General features: G+C 47.4%; 1 protein-coding gene across 1 annotated transcript in view; it reads left to right on the top strand.

The window, feature by feature from the left end:
* The first annotated feature begins 6 nt into the window (after positions 1-6).
* TLL2 (tolloid like 2) overlaps positions 7-25,159 on the top strand; it is an 85,901-nt gene continuing 60,748 nt past the window's right edge. The window contains exon 1 of the mRNA XM_015633623.1: positions 7-124. Coding sequence (XP_015489109.1) covers positions 97-124 — 28 coding nt within the window. The 5' untranslated portion in view covers positions 7-96. The remainder of the gene's footprint in view (positions 125-25,159) is intronic.

The raw sequence follows: 25,159 nt of genomic DNA, 5'->3' as shown, positions 1-25,159 counted from the left end.
CGCCTGCTGCTCTCCCTGCTCCTGCTGCCTGCCGCGGGAACGGGCGCGCCCGGAGCCTCCTTAACGCTGGGGCAACCGGAGACGGCGGAGGAGCCGATGGAGTACCGCGACCCTTGCAAAGCCGGTAGGGAAGCGTGCCGGCTGCAACTCTGGGAGAAGTTTGGAAGCGCGGCGGCGGTGGACAGGTGTCCCTGCGAGGCGCTCCCCGGTACCCCGGCTCCGCCCGGCCGAAGCTCACCTGGCGGCGGCGGGAGTCCCCCGGGCCGGCCGGGAGCGTGCCCGGCATCCCGCTGCCTCCCCAGACACGGCGGGCACCGGCCGAGCTGCCCCGGGCGAGCTGCGGGAGGGCTCTGGTCGCCTCCAGCCCGCGCCCCGCTGCCCGCGTTGCCTGGGGCTGTAGCCCCGGGTGGGAGGCTGTGCCTGGCGTTTCTTTTGTAAATCGCCCCGCGCTCCCCCGCCGCTCCCCCACCTGTGCCGCTCCTCCCGCGCGAGATTCCCCCCGCAAAGCCAGGGAAATGCCGTGCTCTGCATTCAGGGCTTGGGGGCTCTCCCCCCGCCCCGCCCCTAAGCGTTTGGCTTTTTCTGTGTATTTTCATAGCATTTTGGCAGCTGTTGGAGCTGGCCCCGAGCTCTGTCCGGCCCGCAGTTGCGGTACGTGTTCCGGAGCGGCGGAGCTTGGCGGGGCTGCCCGGGGCGCCCGGCGGCAGAGCCGGCGAGACCCGCCTCGCACACAGCCCGACTCCCGGGGCATCCAGGTATCACAGCTGCCTCTGTGCGAGTTACCACATCCTCTCCAGGAAGCCTCCGGCTGCTCCCTCCATCCCTTTCTTGGAGTTTTTCGTTCTCTTGTCATACTGCGCTCTGCTGGTTCTGAGTTCGTTACTTTTTATCTGTTTGAGTTCTAAAAGAGCTCCTGTCATCCCAAATGTTGCATTCCCTTAATTTAAAGAGAATACGGACCCAGATTTTCCCTCTGAAAAGCTAGAAGGTACTCTTGATATGAGTGTAACTCGTTTTGGTTCCAGCTGTTGGAGAATGTTGTAGTCTTGTGAATTGTTTCTCTGCTGAGAAATTGGCAGCTGATACCTTGTTAGTTGTGTTACATTGACAGATAATTTTGTCTCCTGTTTTCTTAATACTGTAGGAGTTGAAAAGAGAAAGGTATTTCTTTGTATGTGATGTTCTTGGTCTCCTGAGTTGGGGCTTTGCCTCCTGAATGTGCTCCTCGCTGCTACTCAGTGTCCCTCGGTGATAGCTGCTCTCGTTATCAGCTCTCTCCTGCCTGCTTTTGCGGTACTTGCAGCCGTACCTGCTCACAGAGAAGCTCTGTCAATGTGATGTCTTTCAGAGATTCTCTGCCTGGTACAGCAAGTTTGGCTGGCTTTGTATGTAGGCTGAGTGTGGTGGGTTTCCTTCCAAAATTCAGCTCGGTCCTCTCCAGAGGGTATTTTTTTGCACAAAACATTCCCTTGATCAGCAAGTCATTTGTCATTTGATATATACTTTGGTCTGTGTGGAGGTTAATTCTTTGTAATGAATATGGGATCCAGCCCAAACATGCTTTACTGTATTTGTGTCTGCTTCTAAATGGAAACGAATTATCTCTCTTTCTAGTGAAAGTAGTTGTTAGTGACACAGCTGTGGTTTAGACTTTGAGAGCTACAGGTACAGTGCTTGAGCCTTCCCATTTGAAAATGTATTATCGTTGCTTTCTCCTCAAAATTATACCATCATCTCTGCTGCCTCACTTGCCCTTGTGACTGCTGGGTGCTGCTGTCAGATCAAGTACACAGAGGATGAGGAATGCTCCTCTAAGGACCACACAGAGAACATTTACTTTATTTGGCTTCTCTACATCTAACAGGGAACCTGTGGCAGAAAAGGGGGAAAAAATGTTTTCCCTGCCTTCCATTTGTCTGCTTTCATTGCAGGACCTTTTATTTTTATTTTTTTTTCCTGCAGTCTCCTCATTTCCCAAGTTCTCTCCCTCTCACTTCTGCATGCGCATAGAAAAGTCCCAGGTCTGCCAAGGACAGCCTTCCTTCATTTACATCAGCAACTCTTCTTGTGATGGACAGAAAAACTTTGTTTGTGTTATTCCTGTTAATTCAATTCAGGCAGGATCAATCACAGAAATTATCTTTATTTTCTGACTTCTCAGTGTTTGCCCTTTATGTTTTTCCAACGTCTTCTTTCCAATAGAAAGGGGGGAGTGAACAAGTCTTGTGGAGGTCACACAGGTGATTCGTTCCCTCTCAGGAGCAGGCTGGTGTTTCTGGCAGTGCTGGCACAGAGCTGGCTGTGCTGGCAGCCTGGCCCAGCACTGCTCTGGCTTCCTGACCTGGGGCTCCAGCAGTGCAGTTTGGGTTTGTCTCTCACCACTCTGTGCTTGTGTGGAGGACAGTACAGCGCCTTCTGCTTTGCTGCAGCCTCCTGCACTGGTGAGCACCATTACTGACTTTCTCAAGTTTCCATCTTGTTTTATGTAGAAGAAAGAGACTCTGATTCTTTCAGTGTGTCCTGACTGGCTGTATTTCCAGGCTCTCTGATCCAGTTTCTCTTCATTTGGCTGTGTCCAACTAAAGTGCAGAGCACTTGGAGAACAGGGCACTCCTTACATGCTGCGTACCTCTCTCAGTGTACTGAATAGTTCCAGTTTTTAAAGTTAGCCCCAAGACAAACCAAACAAGGCTTGTACCACAAGGACCTGTGCTAGACCCTGTCTTGCATTCACAGCCTTCTTCCTCTTCCTGTCTTAGACCATCAGCACCAGGTGGAGCTAGGCAGGAGTTCTCTGCTGCAAGCACCATCTCAGAGGGTTAGCTGAGATTAATAAGTGATCTATTTCTATTGGTGAAACAAGGTGAAGACACCCTTAATAGAGTTGCCCCTCCAAGAGGGCCTGTCTGGGCTGTGATCTAATGCCTGTATGGGAAGTCTATCACTCTCTGTTCCTTTTGAACTATAGCAGTGACAAGTCTTCTTAACTTCCTTAGGCCTGAGTTCCTCCACTCGTGGGACAGTGTCGGGATCTGTCAAGAAGCATGACTGGAGAGGGCAATGGCTGCAGACCTGCTGTGAAATGCTCAGGTGTCTGGTATGTTTTGCAAGGGGAAACAGGTGGTCTGTGGAGACAGAGCTGGCACTATGAGACCTGTGGTGATGCTTCCACCGCACCGTAGGCTCCTGTGCGCGGTCCTGTGGCTGCAGATCGTATGCAGGCTCTTTGCCCATTGTGAAGACAAGCTGCTGCTCTTCTTACATGATTTCCAAAGCTGTTAAAACTATAGTGCTTTACTTATTTCTTTTTATTATCTTTTTTTTTTATTTTTTCTAATTTCCTGTGGGCTAATGGCTGTGGCCCAGAAGCTGTGATGGATTTAAATCTGGCAGGTTGTGATGTGAAAGCTTGGCAGTTCCTCACCCCTGCAGCTCATGCCCTGAGGTTGAGTGCAGATTGTTGATGGTTGTTCTGCTAGACTGGGAGTGGAAAGCCTGGCACATGCTCCTCTCTGTTGCATTAGTGGAGGATGTAATAATCTCCTGCAGCAAGGCAGGAAGGACAGCACAGGGCAGTAACATCCTAAAGCACTGCAACCACTGAGCTACTGGTATCAGCACCTGCCCAGTTACCGAGGCTCAGATGATGGGCCAACTCCACTGCTCCACAACTCCACTGCTGCTCAAGCCCTTAACTGCACCCATCCAGGATTTTCTTTTCCTAATGTGGCTGCTTTCCTGCCTTTTTGTAAGGCAGAAAGAAACAAGGAGCTTCCTGGGTGGCTGATCAAGGGGCAGCTGAGGCAGCACTGCCCTGTCAGATTGACTTGCTGGAGAAGGTGGCAGTGCTGGCTCTGTGGGGTGGATTTTGCTGAGTGTTGTAGCAGTCACTGGAGCTTTTCAAAGGCAATAGTACAAAGGTTCCTGCCCAGAACTGCTCTGTAATAGATGGGAAAATGTCATAAGGCTCACCTGTGCTTTGGATGGATCTGCTGCTCAGAGGATCCAGTTAAGGACACCCAGGCCAGTGTGCAGGTCTGAGTGAAGGCTGTATGACAGGCAGGCAGCAGCAGGAACCATGGATGCCTTCTAAACAAAACAAGCATGTCCTTCTGAGATGTCAGGCAAACTGGAACCAAAGGAATTAAATAAACTGTAGTTTGTTCTGGTAGTTATTTGGTTACAAGCTTGTACAAACTTTAATTTGAGGTGAAGAACAAAATCTCTGAGGTTCAAAGTGACTTCTGGGGATAATATCATCCAACTTGGGTCAACAGTGGGAGGGGTAACTAGGAGGGAGGGCTGGGCATTGAATAACTTGTCCTCTGGTTGTGTACAGGCTTGATGATCCCTTCCTTCCAGCTCAAACCTGCCCTGAGGCTCTTTTCCACTTGCCAGGTGGGGAGAAAAAGCTGCAGTGTGGTTTCACCATCTTGATTCCCGGGTACTTCGGCTCCTAATGTGGTATTTCCTGCCTTTTGTGAGCTGGAGGTGCATTGCAATAGCACATCTTCTAGGTGGGGGGTGGTCTACTGAGGGTGTTGGGGTCCTGTTTCTCTCTGCTCTGGGCAGTTCATCCTGGTGTGACATGCCCTGACTACAGGCTGACCAAGTCTGGGCACGGGCCCAACCTGCATGTCCAGGCTCCCAGGCCAAACACAGTTTGTCTGTGCAGGTGTTTGCACTGGGGGGTTGGCAGAGCTGCCTGCTCAGCTCCTGAGGCACAGGCCAGAGGGGCTCCTGCTGCCTCCCTGTGTCTCAGGAGTCCTTCAGGAGGGTTTGTGTTCCTGTGGAGAGCTGCACCAAGGAGGAGTTGCCTGTGGGTACAATGAGCCTTGCATTCGAGCTTAGTTTCTTTCCGTGAGACTTTGATCTCTCCATGGCTTTTGCTCTGGGCTGATGCTTTCAGTGCTCTGAGCCGGCAGAGCCTGGCCTGGGGAGGCTGCAAAGCAGAGCAGGGCTCTGGCAGGGAGATAGCGCCTGGAAAGTGAATTGGTCCCCGTGGATTTTGTGGAGTTCTCGGGATATGAGTTCAAAAGGGGAAGAACTGAGGCAAGAGGTGTGAAGGGGTGTCAACTGAGCAGCAATTCCATAACTCCTGTTTCTTTATCACTAGAAAAGTTATTAGAAAAGCAGTTTGGCAGTGATAGATCATCTTTTCGTGTGAGCCAAGGCTTCCTTCAAGTGTGGATGCTGCTTGTTCATCGCAGGGTGCTGCTGTGCATCCTTGTGTCTGCTTCACCTGCTGATTTGATCCACTAACTTCTAAACGTCCTGTGTATTTAGAGTTCTCACACCCAGTGCTGTCCTGAGAGCTGTGAATTGTGCTTCATTGTTGTTCTGTTCCTCACAGCTCTTCCTCTGTAAAGGCACAGTGCCTTTTGTTCTAGAGAATGCACATTTCATTTGGGCTGTGGTGCAAATGTCTGGAGTCAGGTGCAGACATTGCTGTGGGCAGCTGAGGAATTTGCTGTTAGGAGCTGAAAGCCTCGAGGGGGTAATCAAATGAGAAAGGGGAGACTGCCTAAAGTAAAGTCTGGGTCTTTTGAATGTTGCTTGGGTTTTGAGTGAGATGCAGATGCTGTTTTCCCAGTTGGAAGCATGGATCCATCATGTTAGCAGGGCAACCAGAATGCTCTTTGCAGGCTGTGCTATGGATCCAGCCCACTCAGTTCTTGACAAGAGCTTTCCTACAATCTTGCGAGTGGTCCTGTTTAGTTTGGCAATGGTGGGAGCACTGGCAGAGTGAATGCCAAACTGCCCTTTGCTTGGTAATCCCAGAATCCTGTGAAGAAATCTCATGTCCATCTTACAGATTTTCTATACAGCTTTGAGGCCTCTGGGCTTGTATGGAAAGAGGCAGTGCAGCTGTGGTGAAGGCACCAGTCCTCTGCTGTGGGGTTGTAGAAGAGAGTGGGACCCAGGGGTGGTCATCGTGGTGGTGGCAGTGCTGGGAGCTGAGTCTTGGTTTCCTGACTTCAAAAGCTGTTCCATCTTCTGCCCTTCCAGAAAAGGAAGATTCCTTCCTTTGCCACCAATGCTTATAGGAGTGCTTTGAGAGGTGAGTCTGGGACATAACCCAGTCTGTGGAATCTTCAGTGCGGAGCTGATGGAAACTTTTATAGAGGAAGGAGAGAGCTCTCACTGGCTCTCATTCCCTTTGCTTTTTTTCCCTGGTATATTGCAGGAAGGGTTAAATACTCAAGGAGGAAATTGACTCTGACTCTTTTCGGGTGGTCTGGGAAAGAATGAGAGACCAGACTGCTCAGTCTTTAATTTACCTGCTTTGGGGAGATGACAGCAGTTACAGAGCGGAAAACAGGTGGGTGAAAACTACTGGAGTCACTCTTCAGTGATGCAGCTGTTTGCCATTGAGGAGGCAGAGCTCCAGCAGAAGTTTCTTCCTCAAAGGGAAGGTTTTAGGTGCCTTTGATTATAATCCTAGCTGAGCACAAGCTAATGGCTCTGGCTTTAAAAAATAATAACCACCAACCCCTTTATTGCACCTGAGATTCCTCAGTGGGGAAGTCAACGGCCTGGGGAATTGGAGAGCAAAACCTTATGATCACTGCAACTTGAGATCTGGGTCTAAAGTCCTTCCAGTGTTTGCCTGTCTTCTTGGGATCTGACTAAATCATGCCTGATCTTTGACACTTCTTGGGATGTGTTGGATCTGCTTGGCCTGTAGGAGATGTAACCTTCTGTGTTTTACCTACACCTTGGGATTTAGCAATGGACAGGACAGAAGATGGGCAAATTTAGGACAGAGGACTTTCCCCGCCCCCCCTTAAAAAAGTCTGGTAGGGTGGGGAAGAGGTGCTTGTAGTTGTCATGGATACTTGTCCTGAGTTTTTATTGAACTTCCTAATCTGGGTGCAGTTCACAGGTGTCTGCCCTCGACCATAGCCTGCACAGGTGGAATCAAGGAATGCTGCTTGTTCTTCAGCTGATTTGTAGCATAAGATTAGTAAGTCACACAGTCCCAGAAAAAGGCATTTAGAAACTGTGCTTTAAGTCTCTCAGGATTTAAAAGTCCACAAAGCTGAGGATTTTGGTTGGAGGTACTTTGCATTTGTGTAATTACATTATACTTTTGCATTGTGCTTGGTGATTTTACTCTCTTCATGCTCTAACCTGTGTAGCATGCCTTGCTAATGGTTAACACAAGAAGTTGCTGTATTTGCTGGTAACCCAGCTCTATCTTGCTGCTAAAACTGTGCCTGGGGGTGTCTCCCAGGTGAGCAGCTCCTGGCCCAGTCTGGGGAAGAGCTGTGTGGCTGTAGATTGCCACTGCAAACTGCTCAGGCTCACACTTCAGTCCTTGGGAAATTGACAGCACCATGATACATTCTAACCTGCTTTCCCTGATACTTTAATTTCCTTCTTTTTTTCCCCTGGCTTTTGCTACAGAGACCTTTGTGCTCTCTGCCTGCTTCCCTCTGTGTTTCCTACAGATTCGATTCAGATATTCCCCCAACTCCCTTTTGCTGAAGCCCTCTCCAAACCCTGCCTGGAGAAGTGCTCAGGTCCTTCTCTGCTTCCAGCCTCAGGTGTTCTGCCTTCTCCCCCAGGCTTTTCCTGACACCACCTGTCCCATCCTGGCAGTAATTCCCAGAGGTCAGCAGGTTCCTCTAGCCCTAAGAGCAGCCCTGCTGTGCACCCACCTGCTGTGCTGCACTCCATCAGGCAGTGCTGGGCAACAGAGGCTGCTGGCTGTAATAAATGGGCTGCTCTGCCCAGCTTCCCTTCCCTTTGACAAACAGGAGGGGAGTGTAGGGCTGGCTTCTGTGAGTGCAGAGCTGTCTGTGCTGGGGAGGTGGTGATGGGAATGGGGGACAGTGACCTGACAGGGCAGTCTGTATGCTGATTTGGAGATGGGCAGGCTTGGCAGAGAGGAGACACCTCTGACACTGAATGACTCTGTTGTCCTGGATCACAAGTATTGCAGGTATTAAGCTGCAACAAAACCACTTTCAACTAGTGCTGAAATGTGATTTCAGTACTCAGAAGAGATAGATGACTAAGCAGAAACTGGCTGTTGTTTTGATTCAGCTACTAGGACTTCTGGGTTTGTTTGGTTTTTGGCTTTTTTTTCTCCTTTGTCGCAGCTGAGCTTCCAGAAATGCTGATCTCCAAGCATACTTTGATGTTCCCATTCTTGCACTTCCTCAACAGGAAGGTTCCCTGTCAATAGAAACTGCTTAAATGTGCCAGGAAGCCCTTTATTAAAGAACTCTTAATGACTGATTTCCCCTTCTTGGCCAGTTTGTGTCAGCCTATCTTGCTATGGAGAGAAATCTCTGACTGCATGTTTAAAAGGAAGGCCCCAGGAAATCCCAGCAACTGGTAAATCCTGGTTTCTCAAACCTCTGGTTTGAGTGGTAAAAAAAGTCAGAGACCCACAGCTGCTGCTGGTCCATGAATCAGCTCAACTTTAGACCTGAATGGAAATTCACATCCTCTCAAGTCATTTTGTGTTCATGTAAATGTCAGCACTTGAGTAAAAAGCATCTGTTTAATTTTTCCATCCACAAACCCCAATGCTATTCACAGAGCAAACCATACCACAATGTTATGAGACAGAAATTCAAGTCTGCTGAGTGCTTTATCTCTTCCTGAGAGCTGTTGTTGGGAGTACAGTTGGGTCCCTCTGCCTCCTTATTAGAAGAGACCGATTGTGGCAGGACCGGGTGCTGGGAATTACCTTTCTTCACTTTTCGTGTCACCGTGGGTGTTGCCAGTCTCACACTCCTCCATCAGTGTGACTCTGAATTTAGCATTGTCTGCAAAGAGGCATTGCCTAATCTGCAGCACTTTCATTTGCTCAGAACTTTGGCAAAATTGGCAAAATTTGTTTGGCATTTTGCATGCTGAGTTTCAGGTGGGACCTGCTGGGGGTTGTTCATTTCAAAGAGCAGACTTTGAAAGAGACAGATGTAATTACAACCTGTGCCCTTCTTCCCTCTAACAGTGTCTGTACCTGACTGAAAGGCATGTCCCAGCTCCAGATATCTGCTGTGAAGGACTGTCCACACTGCTGTGTGTGTTGGCAGGATGTGTGTGGTGAAGGCATTGGTCCAGTAAGGCATTGGTTTTGCTTTGAAATTCCTCAGATATAAAAATCCTTAAACTCACTAGACTTTCAAAGTCAAACCTCACAGAAATGCCAGTGTTAGATCTGCTTTGGAGCTTGAGGTGTAGCTCCTTGGGCATGAAGGCAGATGATGTGACAGGGAACTCTGACTAGAACAGCTATCCTGTGCAACCAATCTAACTTGAGACTGCTTTAAATATGAGTAACAAAGCAGATTTCTGGCTGCATTATCCATGTACCTGTTGCAGAAATTGGGTAGGTAGTGGGCAGTAGACAAGGCAGCTGCTGCAGGAGAAGCTTTTGCAGCTGCATGGCAGAGGTGTTTGAGCTGTACTGGAGTCAGGATGGCCCAGATGAGAAACATCCATTGGTAAATTATTCTTGCAGACAGTGGGGGAACTCAGTATTGTGACCTGCAAGTTCAGTGGACTTGGAAAAAGATGGAACTCCTGCACTTCCATTTCCTGCACTGAGTACCTCGGACTGAAGTAGATCTATTCCTTGGGTCACTTGTCAGTAGCTCAAACTAGGTGTGGGCAGGGGAGTGATAAAGCAGCAAGGGTCTGTGCTTTATTTGTGGGGCCTGCCAGTAGGACTCCAGAATTCTTCTGCCTTCAGATGTGTTTGATATTCCAGAGGTCTAATTCAGCCTTCTGTTTTCACCAAATCTTGTACCCTGCCATTGCCCAGATGCTAATTTGTTGTTGTTTGGGTTTTTTTTTGTCTGTGCATTTCCTACAAAGGTAAGGAACAGAACATTATATAAAAGTGAATTTTGAAAAGATTTGGCCATGGGGCCAAGAGCTGTCTGTGTGATTTTCACAGTGTGATTTCTGGTGAAGTCTGTTTTTCATGGTTCTATTGCACTTACAGCAGAGAGCCATAGACCATTTTCTTTTGCTGGTACTGCTGACCCAAGCAGGCAGAGATTCTCTGGCTCTTGGGGCTGATCCTTTGAGGGGGCAGGGGTGCCTGTCAGGCTGTTTTTGCCCTGGAAGAGGAGTCTGGTTTTTGCCCTGCTGCTGATGGTGGAAGAGTGTTTTGCTCAGTGACGCTCAGAGCTGCAGCTGGCGCCTGTACCAAGCTGCTGATGTGCTGTGCAGCTGACCGCTGTCTGGATTTAATCTCTAACCTTTGATTGTTCTTGAAAGCATGTTCTAGGGATTTCATTCCCACCCACACTGCTCCTGTGACCCCTTCCATTTCCTGGGTGTTTAAGTACAGAACAGAAAAGATTCATTAACCTGGTAAGTAACCTCTTTTTATGAGGGAAGTGATTTTCCGTCACGCTCTGTTAGATCCTATTGATTTCTGTTTTTCCCCTTGTTGGCTTCTTTTGCCATATATTCTCCTCTTTGTCATGCTTCAGTAGGAAGGTGATATGTGATATGCTGGTTTGGGTTTTTTGGTGGTTTTTTTCTGTTTCCTGGGCAAAGGGCTGGGATCTCCTAAGGCCATTGCTCAAGTGCCCACATCTCTGCCTTTTCTTGGAAAGCTTTGTTGTCAAGGCAAACTGCTGGTTGGTAATAGGATGTTGACATGAGGAGTAAAACCTCCTGGCTGCCCTCTTTTGTTTTGATGTTGAAAAGAGCATCTATTTCTCTCTTTGCCCATTGTACAATCCCTCATCTCTTGGCAGAGGTGTGACACATTTGCCATGGGGTTTGCAAGCATGCATGAAATGGAGACCTCTAACCATCACCTGTGCCTGCTCTTTCTGTCCTCCTGGGCTGTGGCAGTGGCTGGATCCCAGTGAAATGGAAGGAGCTGCCAGGTTTGGGCTTGTCCCAGAGGCCTGTTGTTACAGGCATTGGTTGTGGCAAGTGTGCAGGGAAGAGGCATTGCCTTGGATCTGAGTGGGAGGGCTTGGGGGTGTCCCCTGTTTCAGAAGGGTGTTATTCTGTGCAAAGTTCCACACAGGGAATGGACAAAGTGCTCGCTTCCCAGCCAGTTCTCCCCTCATACTGTGCACATTTGTGTAATTCTCCCTCTGGACAGCCATCTCTGTGCTACTGCAGGTATTGCAAAGATAAAATATTGCAAATAATATTTTATTATTTTATTAAACACCTTGGTTTTAAGAAGGCTGTTGTTTTCTGAGGTACTTGATTTTTAGACAGAGCCTTTCTGTGATTCAAGGCAGATGTTCCTGTAGCTGGAGAAATAGTTTTCTTTCCAAAAATGCACTTCCATCTTTTGTGTTAATTTCTCAACTTCCATGTTTCTCGCTAAATTCCTCTTCTTAACCTATAAATGTTCTATGCTGATCCTTTGTTGAACTATTGCAATTGAAGCATCAAAGACTTAAAATCTAAGGGAGTATTGTTGTTTCTCTTAGAGTTTTGTGTTATTACAGGATGGTGCATTCTGTAGCCGTGGTTGCTTAGTTGGTCCCAGTGCTGCTCACGTTCAGCTGATCACGGTGATCAGCTTTGCCCAAATAGAGGAGCAGAGCTCTGTGTGCCAAGCATTGCCATCTAGGTTGTCCTAAAGAAAGGTGCATGAAGAATAGATCCTGTTTATTTATGAATCTGAGGCTGTGCTTTCCCTGAAGCAGGGAATTAAACCCGAGGGGTCAGTGGAGGGGTATGAGTTCTGTCTGCAGACGGATCCGTAGTGGTGCAGAGTGGAGAGCTGTGCTCCCAGCTCTCAGCACAACAGGGCCTGACTCTCTGGTGCAGGCTGTTGGAAGCCTTGCTCTCATGGTTCACTACAATATGTGGGGAAAGAGGAAAAAGGTAATTGGAAGTTTTTATTGGGAAAGGGGGTGTATACTTCAGTGAGTTGAATACACCAGAAATCTACTGCAGACTTTACTGGATCATAGTCTTTGCTGTTAGTTGTAAGCAGCTGTGAGGAAAAAAAACCCAACAAACTGAAATGTCTTAAAATGCCTTTGATCAAACATTTAAAGTTGTTTTCCTCTTATTGCTTTCAAGGTTTTGAACTTTGAGTCTGTGGTGGTTGTTTTTCTGTTGTTGGTTTTTTTTAAGTTTCTACATGTCCTTCATTAACCCCAAAGGCTCCTAACATAAAGGAGCACTGTAATCTGTCCACATTAATGCAAGCTGAGAGGTTGGAAGGTCTCATAGCAAAACAGGGAAGGTTGGTAATGTTGCTGTCAGCAGAGGGTGGCACCATCAAAGGCACAGCTGGATGTGGGCCTGGCTAGGGAGGCTTGGGGCTCTCTAAAACACTTTGGAATGATGTGTTCTGTCTGTAAATGCAGGACTGGAGCTTGGTGACCTCTTCCCTTAGGACTATTTTCAGAATGCAAAAGTGTCCTTCCAGTTGATGTGAAGGCTCAAAGGATTGTGTTCAGGGGCGTGCAGGTCTTCCTTCCTGTGTGAGGAGTGGACCTCTGCTCTGCTCTGTGGTGTGATGCCAGCAGCTTCTGCTTCCTCAAGGGCTGCTCTGAGGATGCCATTGGCTTCTGAAGAGGGAGACTCTGGAATGAGCCATGTCCTGAATGGACTGAAAGTGAAGGACAGGGTTGTGCCTCTTCTCTCCTGGATTTGCTGGCAGGGAGGCAGAGAGGGTGACAGATACACCAGAAGTTCTGTGCATCTGGAGGCTCTTGTTACTCATTGTCAAAAACTGCAGCAAACTCTGTTACGTTGTCACAAGCCAAGGTCCTGGCCTTGTCTCCATCCCCCTGCCTTGCCCTGAATTTTGCTAACATGCATGAATACAGAGTCCTGAAATTCAGGTTCATGGTTCCAAAGTTCATGGTCTTGAGAATAAACAAAAAACTATTGTGGTGGCTGAGAGCTGCATACCCCATTAACCCAGAATCATGAATATTTATCGTGATGGATTACAAAAGAACATAGAGACTATATTGTATTTCCTATAACTTTATTTCCATGGCATCTTTTCTTGGTGGGTCACTTTAATGTAAGCTTTGCTTATTTAGTTGCACACTTTAAGCCGATTAACTTTTTACTAATAAAATGTGTGTTGCCTCCCTTTGTCCCAGCTACCGTTTGTTTGTACCTACACTCCTGTGACAAAGAGTCCCAGAGAAATGCTTTAAGCTCTGGATAAATCCCACTGCTGGAGGCTTTGGCCCAGCTGAATGTGTCTGAGCTGATTTCAGCCTTGCATTTTCCCTTTCCCTCTCTTGCTGCCTCCAAGTTGGACACTGGAAGCAAGGTCTTTGCCTCCAACACCTTTCCACTCTTGAAGCCATTTGTGGTGCTCTGGGGCTAGCAGAAATTATTCGGCCTGTTAGTGCTCTCTGAACTGAGATGGAGTAAAACTGTAAGTGGTGGGAATTGGGGTTTTCCAGCCATGAAGACTGGTCTGTGGCTCTGTATCTGTATGTGGCTTCAGTAGTTTCCCAGCTGGTAATCATGGTATTCTTTCCTGCTTACAAAATTTGCCCTGTTATTCAGTGTCCAAAATACTGCGTGTTTTACTGTGACTTCTCTCTAAGAGAAGTATCATCCCAGAGAGATGATTACATCCTGCCATTTTGTTAAAGACCCTCCATAAAAACTATCCTTTTTCAACAAGACAATTCAGACCAGAACTTTAAAGTTAGTTGGGAGCCAAAAGGCATGGATAAGCACTTGGAAAATACTTTTGAAAGGCCTTTTATTAATCTGTTCTTTTATATTTGGAGCTTTGCTAAAGCTAAAATGATCCCTTAGAAATGTACTGTTAATACTTAAGAATGACTGACCTGCCTCAAAACAAACTCTGTAACCTGTTTTCATTGGGGCAGCAGTAAATGCCAAAAGAGATGTAGAAAAGCAGGGTAAGACAGAGTGGTTTGTGCAGGAAGTCTCCCTGACTGCTGTAGATCCACAATCCCCTGTCCAGAGATGGCTCATTGTACTGGATAGCTTTATCTTCCACCTGCTTGCTTTTTCAACTTTTGTAAGCTTTGAGCATCCACAGCCTGCTGAATAACAAGTGCCAGAGCTTAACTGCAGTATCCCTGTGCTCCTTTCTATTCACCTAAATAGAAATTCTAAATTCTCTAAAGCAGTGGGAGCATCTGGTGTCTCAAGGTTTGGTGTTGCATACCTGTTTCCACTCTTGTTTCCTTTTACACCAAAGCTTCCCATGTGTTGGCTCTTGTCTTGGGGAGATTCGAGGATCTCAGCATTTTTAGTTGCAGGAAATGCTCATCTTTTGCTGTTGAAGGAAAATCCCTTTCTTTAAGAAGTCAGATGGAAACGGAGGGGAAACATTGAGGGCAGTAGCAGGCAGCCATGTTCCACACCTTGTGGGAGCTGCTTAGTGCTTCTCTGCAGCACACTGTAGTAGATCATACGAGTTTACAACTGGCTTTAGCTGGTTTGGGATTCTACTTAGGAGCTAGGGGTGACCCAGGAAGAGCAGTTTTAAGGAGCAATGGAGAGGGGCACTTCTTAGCCTGTGAAAGTTCACAACCTCTCCTCATTCTGTTGGCACCTGGAAAGCATGAGGTGGCCGTGCAAGTCCTTTGGGTTGCTCATACTCAGTATTCCCTGCTGATGGCAGGAGCATGTGTATTTAGTGTAGTGCATTGGTTTCCCTCTTCAGAGGAATATTTTGGGGTTTAATTATTGTTTCAGATTGGTGAAGTTCCTTGGGTTTTCTTCCCCAAACTTTCCCAGTGGCTGCTTGTCCTCTGTGTAGGACTGGTGGAGCAGATGAGGTTTCACATGAGTCACGATAGATTTTCAGTATCAGGTGCAAAAGGGTGTATTACCATCAAGCCCAGAGAAACACACTGATGTGCTCCCCCATTCCTTTGCTCTCTCACCCACTGTACCACACTTGTAACCTTTCCTGAGCAGTCAGACCTGGTAAGGAGACAAAGCCAGGCATGTGAAGCCATCACCAGCTGTGGAAATAAGGGTTCCCCGTCCAGTGACACCCAGCTCCTGTGTGACAGTTATGCCATGTCCTGCAGTAGGGACACTTTTGGTGTTAAAGAACACTGTGAGCCCATCCTGCCTAACCAGCACGTTAGCTGTGCCAAACACAGCTTTGAGGAATATGGGGCATTGGAAACGGAATTATATTTTCTCAGCTAACTTGAATATTACTTTTCTCAACATCCTTAGACTGCTAGGTCCTGGTAATACCCCATCTTATCATGGACTTTCCTGCTTTCAGCTCTTCAGTGTCTAATGGTGAAGGAGCTCTGTCCTCTCTTGCACCTAGGTACATGAAGATTGGATAAAGGTTTGCTGCCCACAATACTGCAGGTCTGTGCAAAATCTGGAGGGGAATAAGAAGAGCACAGCTTGAAAACCTTCATGTTAGTCCATGCTGCTTTATGGTGGTTTTTAATCCTGTGCAAGCTGTGTACCATGCAGGGGAGCACTGGCATTTGATGGTTGCTGATGTGGCTGCAGAGGGATGACTGACAGAAGGGGGAGCAGATCTGCTGCTGCTGGGTTGTTACAATAGCTGAATAGAGGGGAATGGTTTTTGATGGAGGCAGCCCTTCTGGAAAGTGCCTGCATTTTGCTTTCCACTGATCCAGAGCTGGCTCTGAGAGGGTGAGCCAGAGGCAAATCTCTGTTGTCATCCTTTGTGCTAATGGTGGGAGGGAAAGGGGCTTGCTACTGCTTCCTCAGGCTCTCCTGCTGAGCTGATCCCTTGTCCATGACATCTTCTGGAGGAGCAGGAGAGATTGAAAACCAGCAGCCACTGGAGCAAACACCTGAGCACCACCTCTTCTTTCTAACCCAGGACAAGTGTCCTGCAGTAAATGAGCCACTTTCTATTTTGTTGCTTTCTTTTTTTTCCCAGCAGGGCTGGTCACCCTGCCTGCTGCTGATACTCAGGGTTGCTCATGATAAGACCTGGCTTAAAGCTGTGGGACAGGAATTAGATTCTGTTGTGCAGTTTTTTTGGGTTGGAATTTTCCCTGACTAGTCTGCCTGTGGTTGGGAAGTGTTTTTAGAGCCTGTGCCAAAAAAGGGCTTCGTTGTCTCAGAGCAAGGCTAGCACAGAGACCGTACTGGCACTGCTAAATCCTGGCAGCTGCCTCACAGCAGCTCTGGTCCCTCTTGCTTGTGCTCCCTGCTTTTGTCAAACTTCAATCTCCCACTTCAAAGACAGGCACACTCCTGACACAAGACTTAGCTATCCAGAGGGCACAAACAGCTTGTCAGGGGAAGAACTTTCTTTGTAATGATATTCTATTAAAGCTGAGAAATGTCAGAATTGAAGTTTGCTGTTATGCCTCCAGCCCTGCCCTGCTGAGGTGTTGTGATCGGCGCTCATCATGCCATTGCTTGACCCTGCACCAGGAACAGATCCAGCGGTGTGGTGGAGGGCACTGATTTGCACAGAGATCCTTTCTCCTCTCTTGCAGAGCCAGGGAGGCACACACAGAGCAAAGATGAAAAAAGATCCTTGCTAGCCTTGTGCTTTACTGGGTGTTTGGCATAGGAGCATATGGATCACTTGCAAAAGTGCCAAGTACTTGCTGTCACAAAGTGGGGAGCAGAGCTTTGGCAAGGGCTAGGCTAATGCACAGGGTGCAGCTGAGGTGTTTCAGAGGGGCATGGCCAGCAGAAACGCTTTTGATTTATATGTTTATATAGTTGAATATTTGCAATGTAAGCTTATGAGTGTTTGTGAAGGCCTGGGATGAGTATCTCTGACTGATGCTTTGTATTCAGGACAAAGCTGGAAAGTGAGGGGTGGGCATACTGAGGCAGAAGTGCACCCACTGCCTAAGGGTCCAGCAGCTGCTCTCTGACCCAGCCCTGTCCACTGATGCTGCAGTCATGGCCACTTTATTCCAGTTTAAAGCTGGGCTGCTGTTGAGGAAGAAGGTCTTTCCTCTCATCCTCCTTCTCCCAGTATCAGTGAGCTGTAGGAGCTGAGTACAAAGAGGGACTGATCTGGTTTTTATTCATAACAAAAAGGTTTTTTATATTCTAGTCCTCTGAAAGGCCATAGGAACAAGTGATTGGAAAGGAGGATGGGAAGTAAAGAGATAAACCCAGATGCTTCTGGGACAGTAAATGAATAATTCTGCAAGCTGCATATCGTCTACAGTTGATGGGATTTCTGCATGTGCTTGTCTCATCCTGCTTGCTTGTCTGGAGAGTCATGTCTATAGTTAACCTTCCCTGAGAGACCCTACAGCTTCCATGAAGTGGTAGATTTCCTGTACTGACAATCAGACATGACTGGAAAGCACTTGGGATGAGTTAGCAGTTACGGTGCTGTGAAAGGTAGTCGATAGTTTCATATGTCTGAGGCATAAGCCTTGTTGAGTGTCATCTTCTCCTGGATGCCTGAGGGAGCAGAGCTCAGCTCTGGCCTTCTCTGGGAGGTGAAGGATTAATGATGCCTCCTTCAAATTGCTGAACACTATCTTTCTATGCTGGCTCTTCACATCTGCTGTAGTGTGATACAGTGCTAAACGCCATGAAAAGGCCTTTAAATGGCAAGCAGCTTCTACCTGAGATCCTCCTGATTCCAGAGCCTTTGATTCCGGTCTGGACCTGCAATCTACAAGCAATTACATTTTGTGTGAGTTCCACCACCTTGCCTTTAGAGATGGTGATGTGTTGATTTTAATTCTATTCCCAATCTCCAGTGTACTGATTTCTGCTCATGAGAAAACTTGTGTGTTCTGCAGTGATATCCCCAAAAGCAAAGAAGACTGTGCTGGAGAGCCTGGATATGTTCTGAGTGCTTTCTGACACCAGTCTTCCATTACTGTAGGCTCACATGTGTTCCAGGCTTCCTGCAAAGTTTAGGGTATAACTTATGAAATAACTCCTGTAATTTGGACCCATGGGAAGAGGCTGAACTGGAGAGGACCCTGCACTAATGGTGGAGGAAGCAGGGGTGGCTTCTGTTAGTATGCTGAATTGCACAGCATTTTCATTCATTCCAGCTGTTTAATGGGATTACATGAGGAGTGGCTTCTGCCTGCAGACATTTAGTGCCTATGGAAATCTGCAGCTGTCTGAGTCGGTTACGTGCAAATCCCACGTCTCCCCTTTACGCATAGGAATTTCTGAATGACGGAAACCATGTGAATCAACTGCATGAGTAATTTTTCATGTGCTTCACCCAATATCAGATTTGAGGCATATTTTCTTTTAACTGAGTCTGTGGTCCCCAACAGCTTCCCCAAGGAAGGAGGAGATGCTGCAAGGTGGCCACTAGATGTAGGAGTAGCATAGCTTTGGTGAGGGTGGATCCCCTTACCCTTAGCAGTGGGAGACAGCCCCCTGTGCAAGGCAGTGTGGAGCTGGATGTTCTCATATTCACTTGGTCTGACTGCCCTTTCTGCCTGGTGAAGTGGCAAGGAGTAGACATCTTCCATCCTCAAGAAAGGGAGGGGAGCTCCAGCACCTTGGTGCTGGTCAGCAGTGGATGGTCTGTCTAATAGTGGAGCACTGAGGTAGAGATCTGGGACACCCAGCTCTATCCTGGATTCTGGAACCGTGAAATAATCACTTCTTCAGGACAGGCTGAGAAACATATCTTTGTGTGGCTTTTTAGGGCACCTGTTTGGTGCCTGCTCCAGCAAGCTCTGAAGAGACAATGTGGATTTTACTGTGCAAGGCCAGTTCCAGTAGGCACAGGCTCTGCACTGCACTTCCCTGGGGTGCAAGTACAACGTGCCATTGTTGATAAGGAAAATAGTGGCATCTGTTTACTTTCCCCTTTGAATTTTTAAATCCTTCTAATAGCTTCCTGTCTGTTTCCAAATAGAGATATTTATTGTATGCTGCCCTGACTGGATCTACCTCTTGGAGGGCAGTAATCCTGGTTGGAGGCCTTACTGACAGTCCTCCCATCTACACATCTAGAGACCATTGCTTTGGATGTGGTCTAGCTGTAATGTGGCAAGTGACCTCATGGCAGGCTGCAATAGAGGAGAAAGCCACTGTGGGTACTTTAGAAGTGAAATGGTAGCTTCTGGTATCACAGAAACATGTGAAAACATGAAATTATAGCTTGTATGGAGCCACAGAGCCTCACCTATGCTTTGAGCAATTCCAGCAGTTACAGCCTGGTGTCAAGTGGCAATGTCTGGATAAGGACTGAGCAAAAAGCATGGCTGTTCTATGAGTAAGTCACATTTTCTGGAGCAAGGAGCAAGATGGTTACCCTGACAGAGGTTAATGAAACACTGGAACAGATTGCCCAGAGAGGTGGCAGCTGCCCCATCCCTGAAAGCATTCAAGTTCAGGTTGGATGGGGCTCTGAGCAACCAGCTCTAGTAGAAAGTGTCCCTGTTCATTGCAGGTGGTTAGAACTAGACCTTTAAAGGTTCTTTCCAACCCAAACCCTTCTATGATTTCCACGTGTTGAGGTGTTCATCAGAGGTCTTTTCCACAGTCTACCTGCCCTGATCTGTAAAGTGTGTTGCTGCAGTGGCATGATCCCAGGAGGAGGCAGTGTTTGGATCAGTCAGCAACATCTGACTGTGGAAGGGGCTGGGGAAGCCCAGGCAGACCTGGGAACAAAGGAGCTGTTGCTCCAAGATGAAACTTTTCTCTGTGGAAGCCAGACAATCTTCCCATTTATTTGCAAGTGGCATTTGGTCACAGCTCTTTGGCAACATATGGAAACTGTTTAAATTAGCCACATGAGCCATGCGTGAAACAGATGCATGTTCTTGAGCAGGCTTTTGTCGTTGATGTTTGAGCGAGTGAAGGGTGCAGCTGGCTCGCTTGGGAAGTGAGAACATGTCCTCACCCAGATGTAGTTAAGTGCTTGAAGTGAAATAGAACTAGCATGTTAAAGAATGTATCAATAAAGACCAACTTCTCATGGGTACCCTACTGCAGTAAATAATATGGATGGAGGTTATGACACTTTACCTTTTGCTGCTTTCTTGGCTGCTCACAGCTGGTGCAGGATCAGTTGTGTCAAAAGAAGACAAGTGTGATGGATTGACTTCCTTGCTAGCATCTTTCACTTGTATGCTGGTCTGTCAACAACCTACTTCAAAACTCTGAGGTCTGATCAGAGCACAATTCTACACCTTTCTGAGCAATCTTGGTGAATACAGCATAAAGTGATCTTCTTGAAGAAAACAGAAAACTGTGGCTGCTGTGACCTTTGGGTGTGAATCTTGGGAGCAATTCTGTATGGAGAGAAATTGCACCCAAGACTGATGCTTCTGTAACTGGAGCTACAACAGCCTCTGAAGCCATGTGGAGCTCTGTACAGGGGGAAGTTTGTGCTGCTACACAGTCCTGAGTGCTCACTGTGGTGTTTATGGCTGTGACAATAAAAATGCCCTTGAATATTGAGAGCTTTGACTTTATGTATGCCAGCTTTGATGGGATAGACCAAGGTGAGAGTCACTGAGAAATCAGTGATTGTTGCTGTAGATGTTTGGGTGATGGAGTTTAGCTGATGTGGAACAGTAACACCAAAACACAAGAACAGAGCATTTATGGCAGTGATACTCAGAAAAGGGAGAGGAAGCAATGAACATTTTGGGACATCAGAAAGAACCATCTGAAGGAAAGCCATGGTACAGACCTCTCCTGTGAGGGCAGCGCTGTGATTTTGTGTGCTGCACAGGGGTGTCTGCACAATGCAGTATTTGTAGAGGGGTGTGCTGCTGCCAGATCTGTAGCAAAGCAGACTGGAGGGGTGCCTGCCAGAGCAGGCTGCCTCCATCCTCTGCTCTGTGTCTACAGCTGCAGTTCCAGAGAGGTATTTGAACAGGCTGCTGGTGAGCCTTAGGAGCCATAGAAGGGGATGCAGGAGATCCTGTTTACTCTGTGTAAATGGTGAGGCAAGCACTGGGCTTTTTTAAGGTTTCTTATAGGAGTTTAAAACAGACAGAGAATGACCAGAGGGGCACATGGTGTTTTAGGGGTTCTAGAACCAAGTGTCTCCCTGAACAGAGAGTCCTTTCAGCAGCCTGTGCTCTGGGCTGTGCAATGCTGAGCTACCAGCACAGTACCCACTTGGGGCACCACTGTCTCCTGCAGGATTGTCCCCTTCTGGGGAAGCCAGAATCTTTGAATCACATGATGCTAGAAGGTAGGTTTCAGTGACCAAGGTGAATTACTTGGTAAATGCCTGTTTCTGGGCAAGGTGGTGGTACAGGGAGTTTCCCTGAGGTGCATACTGTGGTGTGAGTGCCCCTTCCCAGACACTGGTGGGTTGAGCCCTTTCCCAGGCTTGTGGACACCAGCAGCCACCTGATGAGCATGAACAGCCCTTGTGTGGAGAGGATTCCCATGGCTGTAGCACCAAAGGCTTCAAATGTAAAACCAGTGCATTTTCAAAATGAACAGGTGAACCAAACAGCTGTTTGTGATGGCAAATACTGATACTTTGAGTGATGGATGAAACTGGGTGGAGCATCTCTTGTGATGTGCTTTGATGTCTTGTTTGTTTTTATTCATATGCTTCTTTGGACTGTTTTGCTGGTGGTGAAACCCTCTGGGAAGCATCCTTGTCCCAGGTGTTACTCTAGCAATGTTTTGTGTATTACAGGGGGTGGGACACTTCATTTTGAAAGGTTATTTTTAACCTCTAAATATTTGAGGTCAGTCCAGGATGGTGACTGGACAGCAAGGAAGGGCTGCGTTCCCTGCCAGGGTGAGTGATTTCCACGCTTCCTACTGACAGTGCCACTGTAATTTTTCATCCAAGAAGTGTTTGTAAAGTTTGATTTTTGTAGAGAAGAGTGAAGAAAGGATATAATCTGCTGCTCTCTTTTTGTTTTGTCTTTGGTTGTTCATTTAGGAGTCTTTTCGTTTGTTTACTGGAGGGGAAATAAATTTTTTCTGTTGTTGTTTTGCCCCTTATTAATACAACATAAACGCTATGTTTAAAGGCTCAGCATGTGCCTGGGACAGTGCTGATGCCAGCTTGGGACAGTTCTCTCCAAAACTGGAATTGCTTAGTGCTTTGCTGTGTTATGCTTGTCCATTTCCTCTGCTATCATCTCTTGCTTTTTGTTGATGCTGTGACTTGGCAGCTTGTGAGGCCCCCAGTCCTGTGGGGAGACCTTCATTCCCTGGACTGAGCTGTGGTCCTTTCTGGATTGCAGAGCAGGAATGTGGCATTTGTTTGGCTCCTGAGATCTCGTGCAAGGATGACTTTTTCATGTCTTTTTTCCTGGGACACCTGTGCCTGGCTTAAGGCACAAACTCCGCTGTAATCTGGGGTGCCTTTGGTTACATCCCATGCCCCCACCACACTGTCAGTGCTGCAGCCACTCTGGCTTCTAATCTCATTCTGATCTCTTCATTGTGGTGTTTTTGGCAACCCAAATTCCCCACCCAGGCCTGAGAATTTAACATCAGCACATTTGCATGACTGATCGGATTTGTCTCGCTTCTGTGACGACATTGTTTCTATGGAAAATTAATGGATTCTCACGTTGTATTTTTAATGGCTGAAACCACCTCCCTGCCCACCCTCCCATCCCTGAGCTTTCAGAGGGAAAGTCTGTAAACAGCTCAAATTAGCTATCCTCCATAAATAGCTCCCATTTCTTCCCTGCCTGCTGTCTGTTTCTTTTTTCTTTTGCAACGGTGCTGCAACACTCCTCTCCTGGTGTTGGTGGATAAAGAACAATGAATAAAATGAGCCTGTGTTTGCTTTCCTTGTCTGGCCCTTGAATAGATGTGATCTATCATGAACTGCCTCCTTTCATCCAGGACCATGTGGTTTTAAATTGTCAGCCTGCCTTAAAGTTTGCTCCAATCAGGCCTGCTTTGCCACCTTCCTTTTTTGAGGATGCAGTTCAGTTCATGGCTCTGCTTCTTTTCATTTTTGCCATGAGCCAATTTCTTCTGGGGGTGGGCAGGTGGCAGGGAATTTTGTACCTTTTTGGGGATTCCCATTCCCCTGTTGCAGTGCTTGGGGTGAGAACAGTGAGGTTTTGACACCTGTGTGTGTGTCTGACCACTTGAAGGAAAATCATCCCTCCTCAAATGATGCAATTTGAAATAAAATGTGTTCAGTGTGGGGACAGTGCTTAGTCACTGAACCATTCCAAATGAAATTAGAAGAGTTTTAGTCTCAAATTTTCTTCTGTCATCTCTAAAGTTTTGTTTCTCATCTTAATTTTGAAGAATAAGTCCCAGGCACGTACCGTGGTATGGGAATTATCTGAGATAAAGGTCTGACCTGGATGTTTCCTCCCAGAAGACTAGAACTGGTGGCTCAGAAAATCTTGTGGGACAGCTGCTAAGGGACGGGCAATATTTTAAGTCAGGGTCTCCTAACTCATGGTACCAAAACCAGTAGTGATGAACAAGAGCCTGAATTCCTGGGACAGACACTGCTGGCAGCCAGTCTCCATGCCTGTCCTTGAGGTGATGCTGGGGTAAGAAGGTGATCCCTAACTACTCATCCTGAAGTGGTTGACTGGTGACACTCAGGGCCTGGGGTCCCTACAAGGCAAAGGAGAAGGTCCCCTGAGAAGAGTTTGTTCCATTGCTGCACAGCTGGGCTGTGCTTGGTTTTCCTTGTACTGGGCTGGGCTGTGCTTGCTGCTGAAGATCCTGCTTTCAGCCCCACGAGCCCAGGGTGGGACGCTGACTCTTGCTGGTCAAGGTTTTAGGGACCTCAGCTGAGCTGTTCTTTCCTACCTTCTGGTTGTAGGTCCAGACAGCTCTGCAGTGCCAAACCAGCCTGGTACCTCAGGCAGGAGGCCGTGTTTACCAGCAGAACAGACTTACAATAGTGATTTGGTAATTGAGATGCACTGCTATAAATGGCAGGCAGGAAACTACAGGGACCTGATGTGTTAGCTACTCAGGACAAAAACATTGTCAGTTTTTTTAGGCAAAAATGATGAAGATAAGGAAATGAGATGGGTTGCTTTGAATTTTTGTGGTCTGGGGGGAAAGGGGGCAAGAGAGAATCTTCTCTGTGCTGGCAGAGGCTGTGCTGAAGCAATGGACTGTGCAAAGTGTTACTTTTCTGGATGTTGTTGTTGCTTGGGGCTTTGGATTATATTAGCATGGAAAAATGCCTCCAAGGGAAGGGGCACAAATCACAGCTTGGCCAATAGGGAGGGAAAGAGGACTATAAAACAGAAAATCAATTTAATACTCAGTGGGTGTTTGCAGCGTGCTCACCCTTCCTTCAAATTGCCAAAGGAAAGATTAATTAAAGTTATATTGAGCAGCAAAAATTATGAAGGGGGTGAGATGGGGCTTGTGTAGTTCAGCTTTCTCCATAATTAATTGACAAAAACATTCTTGGATTTCATTACCCAGAACCTTGCCATCTCCTGCTTTTAAAGGGCAGCTGAAGCAATGCTGGATTTCCAAGACAGCATTGCTGCCTTGCAGGTTGAGCTAACAAGGGTCACTTCATGGGCACTTGAAGGAAGGGCTTCCTCTGTCAAATAATGCCACTGTGCTATTTAGGGGTCTTATCATTTAAGATCAGACTACAAAATCGTTTTATCTGGATATGGTTTTGATTCCTGGTTCCCACTTCTAGTGAGATTGAGCTGTGGTGTGCAGGCCTTGCAGGGGATGGAGACAGCTGGTTCTTGGGTCTCTTGTCTTTGTCTGCTGCCTTCATTTAACCAAAATAACTTTGGGCAGGGTGTGACAAAAGCTGTTGGAGAATCATGGCCATGGTGGAATGGACAGAATCCAGGAAGGATACCTGTGTCCATCAGGTAGCAGGACCGGGCCAGAGTAGCCCAGTCAGGAAAGCCAAGTGAGTTACTGAGGTTGGTTTCACTTGAAAAGGAGTGAGGTCTCCAAGTGAATTTACCTGCTTTTGGGGTGGCTTTGAGGATGTTTGTCTGTCTGTGGTGGGGGTGAGCAGAGCTCAAACTCTGTTTGTGAGCCCATGATAGCTTCTCTCTAAAGTCTGTTTCCTGCTTACACAAAAAAAATGTGGCCAAGAGGCACTCTGCAGACTGTGTACAGCTTTCAGGGAGAAAAATTCAGAGGTGCACAGGGGGAACCTGTAAGGCGCTCTGAAGCACGGGGCAGCAGCAGCAGCCTCCAGCTATCCCGGGCAGCGCTCTCGGATCAGGGTGCAGGTGTTTCACCGTCTCAGCGCCCATAGAGGGAGCTGCTTTGCTGCCTGTGGCACGGCATTCCAGCCTCCTGTGGCACGGCATTCCAGCCTCCT

The sequence above is a fragment of the Parus major genome, chromosome 6 (genome assembly GCF_001522545.3).
Source record: "Parus major isolate Abel chromosome 6, Parus_major1.1, whole genome shotgun sequence".
Lineage (NCBI taxonomy): Eukaryota > Metazoa > Chordata > Aves > Passeriformes > Paridae > Parus > Parus major.
This window is presented reverse-complemented; position numbering and strand designations above follow the sequence as displayed.